Raw genomic sequence first — 14,011 nt, forward strand, 5'->3', positions numbered from 1 at the left:
TTGGGTTTTCTTTATTGTGTCTACTTCCCTTTTTAGGTCTAGTATGGTTTTGTTCATTTCCATCACCTGTTTGGATGTGTTTTCCTGGTTTTCTTTAAGGACTTTTATCTATTTGGTTGTATTTTCCTATTTTTCTTTAAGGGCTTGTAACTATTTAGCACTGTTCTCCTGTATTTCTTTAAATGAATTATAAAAGTCCTTCTTTATGTCCTCTACCATCATCATGAGGTATGCTTTTAAATCCGGGTCTAGCTTTTCAGTTGTGTTGGGGTCCCCAGGACTATGTGGGTTGGGAGTGCTGCATTCTAATGATGGTGAGTGGTCTTGATTTCTGTTAGTAGGATTCTTACATTTGCCTTTGCCATCTGGTAATCTCTGGAGCTGTGCAGAATACACTTGGCGGGGTCCTGGAACCAAGATGCCTGCTGCTGATTCACAGGCAAAGTGCTCCTGTGCTGGGCGGACCCCTTTCCTCTGGCTGGGAAGTGGACGGATGTCTGGGGCCCGAAAAGGGGGCTGCCTTAGAAGCTTTGTGGCTCCCGCCTGTCCCAGAAACTTTTAGCTTCTGTATTCCGTACTCTCACCTGTGCAGAATACTCTCTGCTGGGTCCCGGAACCAAGATGTCTGCTGCTGATGCTCAGGCCGACAAATTCTTCTTTAATAGAAGGAATATTATACAGTGTCACCTGTTAAATATTCGTAGTTTGTATAAACTTAATAGAAATTAATAGCATTTCTCATTTCAATTTTGATGAGGATCTCTAATCTTGATAGTAAATATAAACTCAGACTGATTAAGTCTCATTTCTGTATACATTAAATTTAATATCACATTTTCCCACCAGTATGTTACTGCTTTATAGTTTATGTTTTAGTAGAATAATATTTTATTGGATTCCTGGTATTTGGAGAGAATATGTGCTGATATTTGCATTTAATTTATTACTTTAGGTTTTGAGATTAGAATATAATTACATCATCTCTATCTTTACCTCCCTTCAAACATTCCATATCTCCTTTGCCCAGTTTTAGAAATCAGGACCTCAGTTTTCAGTAAAGTTGTTATCATATTTTTTAATTTATAAGTACTACCTGTTCAACATTATATTTTTCCTATAATATTACTTAAAATAGTTTTTTTTTTTTTTGCCATGAGTTTCTTTATTCGTTCACTTTACATCCCAAACACAGCTTGCTAATTCCCTGCCCTCCCTGATATAAGTACCCTCCAACACTATCCCTTCCTTTCACCTCTTAGAAGGGGTAGTCCTCCCTGGGTACCTACTGGATACCTTTTGTCATGACCTCATTTTATCACTAATTGTTGTTACAAATATTTCTGAATATATAAATGCAACCTGTTCAGTTTCTCTAATGTTACTTCTGTTATTAATTTGCATGGTATAATATTTTAAAATGCACCATTGAGCTTTATTTTGTTGTAAACTTTTAGTATATTAGGTAATATTTATATTGGCATAAAGATATAACTTTATTAATTTCACTTTTAGCCCCATATTACTGAGAATTATGAATGACCAGCTGATGTATCTGGAACGTGCATTCATTGATCCTTTAGGCTTACCTGGGAGGCCATTCTACAGGTACAGAAAAATGATTCTATAGTCTAATATTAGTTAAATGTTGTTAACAGTGTATAAAAAATATGGTATGTTTGTTTTTAATATACAAACTACTTTAGTGATACAAACTCACTGTACTTAGAGTTTATATAGAATTATGTAGAGTTATGCAGAATTATGTTGCACATAAACATTTTATTTGGGATTTTACATGCACATTGTTCTTCATCCCTTCTCATTCACTACCCTCAGTAAGTTGTCCCTTGTCCCAGTCCTTCTACCCTCCTTAGTTCCTCCTGTGTCCCATCTTATACGATTCTAGAAAATGCAAGTTAGAGAAAACATGTATTTGTTCTTCTGTGTATTCCTTATTTTATTTAGTATGATGATATCTAGCTACACCCACATTTATCAAACAGCATAATTTCATTTTCCTTTGTAATTGAATTAAGTTACACTGTTCATATATACCATCTTCTTTTCCATTAATCATTGACTGATATCTAGGGTGGTTCCATAACTTGCCTTCAATGAATAGTGCAACAATAAGCACAGTTAAGCAGTTATCTCTGTCATATGTAGAGAGTTCTTCAGTCATGCACACAGAACTGGTGTAGGTGACTCATGTGGTAGTTCTGATCACAGATTTCTTGAAGTACCTTCATATTGATTCCCATAGTAAATACACTAAATGCACCCCAACTATTATTGTATATGTTTCCTCATCTCCACACATTCTCATCAGCATTTGTACTTATTTGATAGTTACTGGAGAGAGAAAGAATTCCAAGCTGGTTATGATTAAAATTTCTCTGATTATTAATATGCTAAACACTTTCTTTGTTTATTGGATATTTGTTGTTCATCTTTGCAGAACATTTTCTATTTCATGTGCCAGGGTTTGGACATGTAATAAATGTTTTATTTGTATATTCTAGATTTCAATGATCTGATAGATGTTTATTTAGTAAAGATTTTTCTCAAATTTCATTGGTATTCCCCTCATTTGATCGTTCTCTTTGATTCCCAGAACTGTTAAAATTTCATGAAATCACTTTTGGTAATTCTTGGCACTATTTGTTAGCAATTGGAGTTCTTTTCCAAAAGTCCTTGTAGTGTGTCTTGAAATCAAGTTTTGTGATACCTGCAGCCTTATTCCTTTTTCTCCAAATCATTTGAATTGTTGGAGACTATGATGGTTAATTTTATTTATAGTCAACCTGATGACATTTAGAATCAATATGAAACAAACTTCTGAGTGTGAAGTCATTTATTTTTAACTAACATTTTTAACAAAATTAGGGTCTCACACACTTAGTGTAGGCAGCATTATGAAATGACCCCCAGTCTTCATCTCTCTGCTGTCTGACTATGAATGCAACGTGCTTAGCTTCTATTACCATGTCTCTTCCACTATAGTTGTCTGTACCCTTAAATTGTGAGAGCTTCCTTCCTTACCTTGATTTTGGCAGGTATACTGTCACAGCAAGAAAAAGAAAGTCATACAGAAAACTTGTGCAGATAGGGGATTGTTGCTCCCATAATCTCACTGTTGTTCACGGTCTTTGGAATAAGTTTGTGGGTAGAATGTGGGAGAATTTGAAGATAAAGCCCTAAAATAGGGTAAGCAGACATTGTTGAGCCCCATTTATTGAGAGTTAATATGACTAGAGGAATAAAGAATAGGTGTTCATCTCACATGAGATGTTTAAATATGTGAGGTAGTTTATTAAGTGGTCTCAGCATTAGATGGTTGACACTACTGGGCTAAGTTTTATGAAATTGAATGGGGCAGAATTCAGATGATAATGGATTACAGTGCTTGGTATAACCCCTGACCCTTTCACCCCTTTTAGAGACTTTTTAATTTGGTAATTAAAAAAATATATATCTTTAGTCTTTTTTTCTTTTAAAATCTTTTTTATGCAGTTTGGTCGTTATCTATCTCCTGGTCTGCACTCCTGCAGTGCTTCATTCCATTCCTCCTCCCCGGTCTCCAAGACTATGTCCCAACCCCCTAAACCCCACCACCCCACCCCATCTGAATCTGCAAGGCCTCCCTTAGTGGTTCAGTGTCTGAGATATCTCAGGAGTCCAGGGCAGTTGAGGCTGCTGGTCTTCCTATAGGTTTGCCCTCCTAAACTTTTCCCAGCCTTTCTCTAATTCAACCACAGCAGTCCACGACTTCAGTCCATTGGTTTGGTGTATCTGCATCAGTATTAGTCAGATACTTGTTGGGCCTCTTGGAAGGCAGCCATGCTAGGCTACTGTCTATAAGTACACAGTATAAGTAATACTGTTAGGCATTGGAGCTTCCCCTTGAGATGGATCCTAGTTTCGACCTGACTTCCTTTCCTTCAGTTTCTTCTCCACTTTTGTCCCTCCAATTCATTCAGACAGATACAATATGGGTCAGAAATATTGACTGTGGGATGGCAACCCCATCTCTCCACTTGATACCCTGTCTTTCTACTGGAGGTGGACTCTACAAGTTCCCTCTCTGCACTGTTGGGCATTTCATCTAAGGTCCATCCATTTCAGTCCTCAGGATCCCTCACCTCTCAGGTCTCTAGTACATTGTAGGGGGTCACCTACATCCCACCTCCAGAGGTTGTCTGTTTCCAATCATTCTGCTGACACTCAGGTCTTCATTCTGCTCTGGTCCCATTTCTGATAATGATCCTCCTTTTCCCTCCTCTTCTCCTCTATCATCCAAGTCCCTCCCTGCTTCTGCCCCCATGATTGCTTTATTCTCCCTCCAAAGTGGGACTGAAATATCCTTACTTGGACCCTTTGGCTTGTTAACCTTCTTGAGTTCTGTGGATTCTATCCTGGCCCCTGCTATTCCTGAATCAGTATATGTAAGTTCTTTGGCCACTTCAAAAATAGTCATACACGTAGGTCATTTATAATGATTGGTCATGATTTAAGTGAACTTTAAGTAAATTGTGAATGCATCTTTTCCAAAGTATAAAAATGTACTAGACAGTAGGCTGGCTATACACATGATTTCAGGATCACACTGTCTCAGCATGGAGTATGTTGTAAACAGCATCACTTACTGCAAATATGATTAACAAAAATTAGTTTTTCACTTTTATTCTCAGATCAGTTGTCTCCTTAAGCAACATCAATATCTGCATTATAGAGTTTATTTTTAGTAAAAATAAAAAATGTAAATCACCTTTTTAAGTATTAAGCACAGTTTACATCAACTGTTCTTACTGTTATTTTTATAGGTCTGAACGACTTTGAGTGGATCAGACATATATAATTCATTAAAGCAAGAATTATATGTATTTATGTGCCTGCATATTATTGCATTTTAAGTTCAGGTAACAAGTGACTTATTCAAGCCAGAAAATCAGGAGTATGACATGTGTGTATAATGCCTTTGTTCTCTTGTATGTTGCTTGCACGATTAATGGACAAGGATATGTTTCATCAACAGGCATATCATCTATGCTCCAAGCAGCCACAACAAGTATGCAGGAGTATCATTCCCTGGGATTTATGATGCCCTTTTTGATATTAGTAGCAAAGTCAACGCTTCTAAGGCCTGGAGCGAAGTGAAGAGACAGATTTCTATTGCAACCTTTACAGTGCAAGCTGCAGCAGAGACTCTGAGGGAAATAGCTTAAACACATTCTACAGAATCACAGAATCCCTACGGAACTATGGTATGGAGCTGATATACACACATATATATATATATATATATATATATATATATATATATATATATATATATACATATATATATACACACATGTATATACACAAATATACATATATATACACATACATATATTCATATTTTTTCATATGCATCAAAAAACAAAAGTGGATAATTTCTTTCTTTCATTTCAGCATGTATTCATAAAATTTAAAATTCAAGTAAGTATTAAAACTAAGGTGAACAGTCTAATCAAATAATACATTTGACAGTATCAAACAATTATCAGAAATATAATACAGCCTTCCCAGATCTACTCGGTCATTTCAATAAAAACAAGCATCAATTCCTTATGGAACACAGCTGGAATAGTTCATAAGTCTGCTCCACCTGGGGGACTAGATGCACTCTGGCCACCAAAGGCTGGGAAGATCATGTTAGCCACAATAGCTGACAAGTTATAATCTATTCTCATATCTTATAAATCTCACCACTTTGCATTATAACATTTAATTATTTAGACTTAGGAAAAATATCATTTTATGAAACTGTATAAAATATAAATGCACAACCAATAATTAATTAATTAATCCCAATAACCATGTACTTCTAAATAGTTGAATCCTTTATATCAAATATAATCCTGGTCTTAAATTTTATGTTTATGATTTCCTTATTTATATAGAAGTCACCAAACATGGCTATATTCATTACATATCTTGAATATGTACACAATTTTATATTTTTCAGTGTCATCTTTTCTATTTGCCTTTGAGTTAGTCTTGTAGTTTACCAGATTTTTGTGAAACCACATTGAGATGAGTTTTACTTTTACTTTTTTACAACTTTTACTCAGAGTTGTACAAAGAGTTGACATAATCACATAGAGTGATTAGCAGGAAGAGATATCAGAAAGAATGACAAGTTATATCAGTATTAATAATTTGAATTGTTGAAATCAGAAAAGGAAAGAAAATTTTTTATATATAGAAGGTATAAGAAGTGGTCACTATGCTGACAATTTATATCCTCTTGGAGCCCTGTCACCTTCTATCATATCCAACTTTATACATGCTCTCTGAAAAAAAACAGAAAACCAAAACCAAAAATCAAAACAACAAATAAAAAGACCAATAAGGCAAAAATACCAAATCTTGTCAAAATTTAAAAGGCTTCCACAGGTTCAAGGCAAATGAATTAAAGAACTGAAAAGAGGAACAAGTCCTACTTCTAAATAAGGAGGTAATCACAATTGACTCCTTCTAGGAAAGGGAAAACCACATTTCTCTAATGGATTGTCACAGGGTATATCAACCATATTCCAAGGCATGCCCCAAACTCAGGAGTAGTTGGCCAACACAAAGAGAATCCATGTTTTTCTATTTTTTGGTTGTTTTTATTTTTTTTTTTGTTTTTTGTTTTTTGTTTTTTTGGTTTTTTTGTTTTTTTTTGAGACAGGGTTTCTCTGTATAGCCCTGGCTGTCCTGGAACTCACTTTGTAGACCAGGCTGGCCTCGAACTCAGAAATCCGCCTGCCTCTGCCTCCCGAGTGCTGGGATTAAAGGCGTGCGCCACCACGCCCGGCCAGAGAGAGAATGTCCAAATTCACACAATTATGAAAGACAAGCAGTGCATAATATAGGACATTAAGGAATTCCTGAGAATTAAAAGGACAGACTTTACAAAGTGGTATTTTACCAATCTGAAAAATCTAAACAAAATCGATAATTTTCATGTAGTTACCAATTATTGGAGTTAAATCAAGATCGGATAAGCAATTTAAATATATCAGTTGTCAATTTGTTTTATAAGGACAGAGTCAATCTGATTTTTAAACTACATATAGACCAAACAAAGAAAGAGAATTACAGACCAATTTCTCTTATGAACATAGATGCAAAGATTCTCAGTTTAATACTGGCAAATTGAATCTGGGAATACATCAAAATGATCATCCATCATAATCAAATAAGCTTCATCCCAGAGGTGCAGAGATGCTTCAACATATGTAAATCAATAAATGAACTCTATCATATAAACACTGTAAAACAAAACCCACATGACATTAAATGTAAAAAAGACTTTTGACATCATTTCTCATGATGAAAGTCATGGATACAAGAACATAGCATAACCTACTAAAGGCAGTTTTCAAGTCCATAAGTAACATAAAATTAAATGAAGAGTAATCAAAAGAAAATTTCAAATCGGCAATAAAAAAAGGTTGTCCACTCTCTTCGTACCTACTTAATTTAATACTTGAAGTCTTACCCAGATCAATAAGACTACTGTAGGACATCAAGTGTACAGAAATTGGAAAGAAAGAATTCATCATCTTTATTTGCAGATCACATGATAATATACTTAAGTGACCCTAAGATCTCCATTGGAAAGCTCCTATAACTCATAAGCACTTCAGCACAGTAGCTGGATACAAAATCAATTCATAAAAAATATAAGTCTTTAAAACAGCATGCAGGTTGAGAAACAAACCAAGGCCATGCCATCTTCCCAGTAACCTTAAATAATATAAAATATCTTAGAGTAAAAATGCTCCATCATATAACAAGAACACATTATTCCACTATGTTCATAGGAGCCTTATTTATAATAGCCAGAAGTTGGAAAGAACCCAGATGTCTCTCAAAAGAAGAATTGATACAGAAAACGTGGTACATATACACCATGGAATACTACTAGCCAGCAATTCAAAATAATGACTATGAAATTCGTAGGCAAATGGATGGAACTAGACAATATCATCCTGAGTGAGGTAACCCAGAAACAAAAGAACACACTTGGTATCTATTCACTAATAAGTGGATACTATTCCAAAAGCTCACAATGCCCATGATATAACCTATAGACCATATGGAGCATATAAGGAAGGAAGATCAGAGGGTGGATGTTTCAGTCCTTCATTGAGGGGTGAACAGGAAAATTGTGGGAAGTGGAAGGTGAGAGGGACAAGTGAGGGACAGAGGAGGGGGAGGAAATTAGGGTCGCAGTATCAGAAACTGGAGATGTGAAAGAGGAACAGAGGGTCAGGAAATTGAACAAAAATAGGTGGCAGGACTCATGAGGAATTAAGGATAACCACTGGAGAGTCCCAGACACCAGAGAAGCATGAGGCTGTGAAGACACCAATGAGATTGATTTAGCAGTAATGCACAGAGAATGGGGAAATAGAACTTGTAAAGACCACCTCTAGTAGATAGGCATGGCCTCTGGTTTTGGGATGGGGCTAACCATCCATCTCAGATTTTTAACCCAGAAATATTCCTGTCAAAAAAAAAAAAAAAAAAAAAAAAAAAAAAAAAAAAAAAAAAAAAAAAAAGAACAGGGCCAAAAACTGGAACAGAGACTGAAGGAATGGCCAACCAGGGACCAGAGAACGACCCCACCTGAGGATACATCATGTCTGCAGACAACAAACCCAACACTATTGCCATGACCAAGAGGTGCTTGCTCATAGGAACCTAGTGTGGAGGTTCCTTGGGAGGTCTGACCAGCAACTGACCAATGCATATGCAGATACTTGGAGCCAACCATCAGAATGAACTCAGGAAACCTGCCTAGAACACCCACCTGGAAGGATCCATGGCACCAGATCCATATGTAGCAGAGGACAGCAATGGGAGGGGAGGCCCTTGGTCTTGGGGAGGTTTAATGCCCCAGAGTAGGGGGATGCTGGAGCAGTGGGGAGGGAGAGAATGGGTGAGTGGGGGAGCACTCTCATACAGGCAAAGGGGAGTGGGGAGGAGAGATGTGAGATGACGGGGGTTGGTGGAGGGGTAACTGGGAAGTGAGATATCATGGAATGAAGTTTTGGTGGAGGGGGTAATCAGGAAGTAGGATATCATTTAAGATGTAAACAAATGGAATTATTTAAAAAAACAAACAGGAAAAAATATCTTGGAGTAACTCTAAGCAACCAAGTAAAAGATTAGTGCTGTTGTTTGAATAAGAATTGCCTTGATGGGCTACTATATTTGAATGCTTACTCATTAGGGTGTGGCACTACTTGAGAGGATTTAGACTTTTGTCTTTGGATAAGTGTGTCCTTGTTTGAGGAAGTCTGTCAATGGAGATGCAAGCTCCCAAAAGCCCAAGGCAGGCCCAAAGTCTCTTCTCTTCCTTGTCCCTATAGACCTGGATGCTGAAAGCTCACCTACTTCTCCAGCATCTTGTCAGCTGGCATGCTGGTGTGTTGTCCACTCTGATGATAATAGACTAAATCTTTGAAGAAGTAAGCAATCTCCAATTAAATGCTATCTTTTATAAGAGTTTCAGTGGTCATAGGGTCTCGTCACAGCAAGAGTATACTAAGACAACTTGTATAACAAAAGCTTTAAGATGTGTGTCGGGGGAGGGCAGGTATGGGGGACTTTTGGGATAGCATTTGAAATGTAAATGAAGAAAATACCTAATTAAAAAAATTTTAAAAAAAGAAATACGGAAAAAAAGATGTTGATGAAAGAAAGTGAGTATATCACAAGATGTAAAGATCTCTCATGGTCATAGATTGGTGGATTTAATATAGTAATAACGGCCATCCTGCCAAAAACTATCTACAGCACAATTCCCTTGAAATTCCAGCACAACTCTTCACAGATATTGAAAGAACAATTTTCAGCTTAATATGGAAACACACACACACACACACACACACACACACACTCACACTCCATACATACAACTATAACCCAAACAAAGAAAAGTCAGGATAGCTAAAATAACCCTGAATAATAATAAAACAGAAGCAACAGTTATCACTATTGATGACTTCAAAATGTGCTACAGAAAATGGTACTAGCATTAAAGAAATGTGTTGTTCATTGGAATCTAGGTATGAAACCACACACCTATAAAGCACCTATAGACAACTGATTTTTGATAAAGAAGGCAGAAATATACACTGGGAAAAATAAAGCACCTTTAACAAATGGTGCTGGAAAGACTGGATGGTTGCACTTAAAAGAAGAATCTAAATTGACCCACATGAATGTCCATAGGCTGTGCAGAACTAGACAAATCTCTTACTAGCCGGGCCATTCTAGAGAGCTGGTCCCCCTCTGACAGGTGGTAGCACTAAGGAGAATAGGCCCTGTGGCTTGCCAAGGCATAAAAGTGAAGCTGGCCCTGGTGGCTATTCAGTAGTTAGCCAGTCATGAGGGTGATAGTTGGAGAACTGGCCCTCCTACTCTCCTCTCTAGGTGAGGTGTCCTGGATGTGAAGATGATGCTTTCCACATTCCCCATTTGCCAACTGCCATAGCTGGGAGAGCAGTCTCTGAGGGCATGAGAGTCAGAGAGCGAGCTCTGCCCCCTCACTGTAGCACTTGGGAGAGAGTACCCTGTACTTCACCTGGGAATCAGAGTGGAACTGGATTTGATGGCAAAGGCACAGATAAACCAGCTTTGAGGTTATCAGAACAGGTGAGATGGCCCATCACTTGGAGGCTGCAGCACTTTGAAGAGTAGGCCCTGTGCCTTGTTTGAAAAACAATGGAGCTTTCTCTGAAGGTGTGTGTGCTTTCAGATAAAATGGACCCGAGGGAATCAGAACAGGAGAGCTGACCCTGCCTCACTCCTATGGCAGCATAGGGTGACCTAGTTGTAGCAATGCTGGAATGCTTGCTTTCATGGTGCAGAAAGGAAGAGGCAGCTCGCTGACCATTCAGGTACCAGCCAGGCCCAGGTCCAAGGGTTTGAGTTCAACCACCACTAAATCTATATTATGTGTGAATGATTGAGAAAGTGCCAATCATGCTGATCCAAAGCTGCAGGATCTCCATGACACAGGGTAACAATAGGAAAATCAGGAGGAGTCTTAGTGAGTGTCACAGAAGCCAGAGACTTTGAACCAGATCAATGACTCATTGCAATGAACATTTCCAGGTCTATGAATAAAGGGATGTGGTGTGGGAGACACTGTGACAGCTTCCATGATGTTCATGTGTGTGTGTGTGTGTGTGTGTGTGTGTGTGTGTGTTATTTTGGGGGTACATTGCAAGAATGAAGGCCAGACATTAGTTGGCCAGGAGAGGGGTGAGGCTAAAGCGAATACTGTGTAATTCATAAAGAATCAAAGTTTTATTAAAAAGGAACTTCTTAATATGGAGAAGTTTCTCCATTCCAAAAGAAAATATCATTCAACTTGGAAGCATAGAGACTATGAAAATATTTTCAACTCTACATCAAGTAGAAGGCTAAAATTAAAAATATACAAAGAACTCAAGAAACTAGATATCAGGAAAACAAATAACCCGAGTTAAAAATGAAGTATATTTCTAAACAGAAAATCTTCAGAGGAAGAGGCTCAATTGGCTGAGAAACATTTCAATGAATGTCCACTATGCTTCATTATTTAGGAAATGCAAATCAAATCTGTGACTGGTTGACATGGCAATTTGTAGACACTATGGAGATAAGTTTAGCATTTCCTCAGGAAAATGGAAATCATGACTCAAGATCCAGCTATACTGTTTTGGGACAAATACCTGGGTGTCACTTTACCCTACCACAGTGACAAATGCTCAACCATAATAATGGCTATTCTATTTATAATATTCAGAAATTTGAGGCAATTTAGTAATTTCTGTACTGAAGAATGAAGAAAGAAAATATAGCACACTTATACAATAGGATATTAATCATTTGTTAAAGAAAATGACTTTTAGCAATCAGAGTCAGGGTGCTTTTATGTCTTTTTCCTGCCTGAAAAACCCTTTTCCTCTTACTGCGTTGCATTTCCTAGACTTGGTGTGAGGATACAGGCCTAGTATCTTTGCATCTTGTTATGCCAAGTTCATGTAATTTCATTTTGACACTTGCTCTTTTCTTATGGGAAATTGAGAGGAGCAGTTGATTTGGAGAAGAGATGAGGTAGAAACACCAGGAGAAGGGGAGAGAGAGGAGATGGCAGTTGGGATGCATTGTATGAGAGAACAATAAATAAAAGTTAAAATCATGAATTCAAGAATTGCCACAGGTATAAGGATAGAACTAGAAATAAACCATCCTGAGTAAAGTAACCCAGACCCAGATAGACAAATATGGTATGTATTTACTTATTTGTGAATACTAGCAATTCAGTCAATGATAACCAAGCTACAATCTACAGAACCATAGAAATTGTTTAGGGAGTAGGGGGGACAGATAGATATAATTAGAAAATTGAACAAGAATAAATAGTATGGCAGGCATGTGGGGACCAAAACGGGAGAATTAAGTATTGTTGAGGGATATAAGAAAAAGAGGATGAGGAAGGCAATGTGGGAAGACACAGCTGACAACCAGGGTTTGTTGTAAGAGTATTACAGAAACCAAATGAAGTAGAAGCTTCTTAAAATATAAATATACATGAAGGCGATCCACAGGGAATTGCAAAATAATGGAGAAGACAGAGTTCTAGCTGGAAATCATCAAATGAAGTCCTCAGTATCAGGATGGGCTATGTTAAATTGCATTGTTCGATAAAGGGATCCCATAGTGATAATGAAAACAACTCATGTACTGCCATGCCTATGGATTGCTCTCCAAACACTGACAATAAGGCCTATTGCTGAAGGCAAACCTATACTTCTTCATTGAGTGTGGAGATGTCAAGCTGGTGCTGGTACAGTGTGCGTTAACTCCTATATTTAGTGTAGATTTTAAATAATGGTATTTTGCATACTAGCAAACCAGATGTTTAAAAATAAACCCAGAAATAAACTCTTTAAGCTAAAATAGTTTCCTCCCTTCAAGATAAATTAGTGCAACAGTGACACAAATTTTGTGGGAGTAACTGACCAATGTCTGACTTGACATTATGTTTATGTCCTGAGAGAGAACACATACTCAACACTGCTGTGGTGAACCTGCAAATTGATAGCCCCAGTACACAGGGTATTAACTAATACTACTCATCTGAATGTTTTAGATTACATCAAAATTTAAAACTTAGCAATAAAATAACTCTTAATGACAATCCACTATAGTCATAAATTAGTGCCTTGCTCAGCCCTCATCAGAGAAACTTCCTCTTGCAACAGATGAGAAAAAATACAAAGACTCACATCCAGATGTTATGCAAAGATTGGGAGACCTTAGAACAATCATCTTTAAATGATGGGATGCCTATATCAAATCTTTCTCGTCTGGGATCAGCAAGCATAGTGCAAGAGGAAGGAGAAGTAGTATTTGAGATGATGAAGGACACTAAGAAAACAGATGTTTCTCAATTAACATGAAGTATGCACATGTATACCCAGACACTTATGCAGCATGCATGGACATACATGGATCTAACCAGATGGGGTCCTAGAGTGGAAATGAGAATTGAACACATGCCCCCATCTCTAACCCATAAAAAAAAATTCTAATTGATAAGCACTTTTAAGGGTAAAGGTAGTTTCCTCCAAGTGAGACTCACTGGGTCAATAAATTACAATTAAGGGAAGTCTGCATGTCTAGCAGTGGATGGCCAAACGAAAACAAATGTGAGAGTAATATTAGAGGTTCTTGCCACATAATTTTTCATCGAGGCATCTTTTTTCTTTAATCTTTTTTTCAAATTTTAATATGTCTATATTGGAGGACATGGATGGGGGATAAGGATGTGAGGAAAAAGGAACTAGGATGAGTAAAGGAAGGGGAAATTATAAGCAGTGTATATATAATATAAAAAAATCTCTCCAATAAATAGTCTAAAAATGCTTTAATGTGTTTGTGCATATTTGTGTACTCATATTTTTCTTTATTTTAT

At 37.2% G+C, this 14,011-nt stretch overlaps 1 protein-coding gene across 1 annotated transcript; it reads left to right on the plus strand.

Moving 5' to 3' along the window:
• The first annotated feature begins 1,518 nt into the window (after window positions 1-1,518).
• Window positions 1,519-5,299, plus strand: LOC115030272 (putative N-acetylated-alpha-linked acidic dipeptidase). The gene is made up of 2 exons (XM_029473747.1): window positions 1,519-1,605; window positions 5,036-5,299. The coding sequence occupies exons 1-2, from the start codon at window positions 1,532-1,534 to the stop codon at window positions 5,223-5,225; spliced, it is 264 nt and encodes an 87-aa protein (XP_029329607.1). The 5' UTR covers window positions 1,519-1,531; the 3' UTR covers window positions 5,226-5,299.
• The last annotated feature ends 8,712 nt before the right edge of the window (window positions 5,300-14,011 follow it).

The sequence above is a fragment of the Mus caroli genome, unplaced genomic scaffold, assembly GCF_900094665.2.
Source record: "Mus caroli unplaced genomic scaffold, CAROLI_EIJ_v1.1 scaffold_17708_1, whole genome shotgun sequence".
NCBI classification, from domain to species: domain Eukaryota; kingdom Metazoa; phylum Chordata; class Mammalia; order Rodentia; family Muridae; genus Mus; species Mus caroli.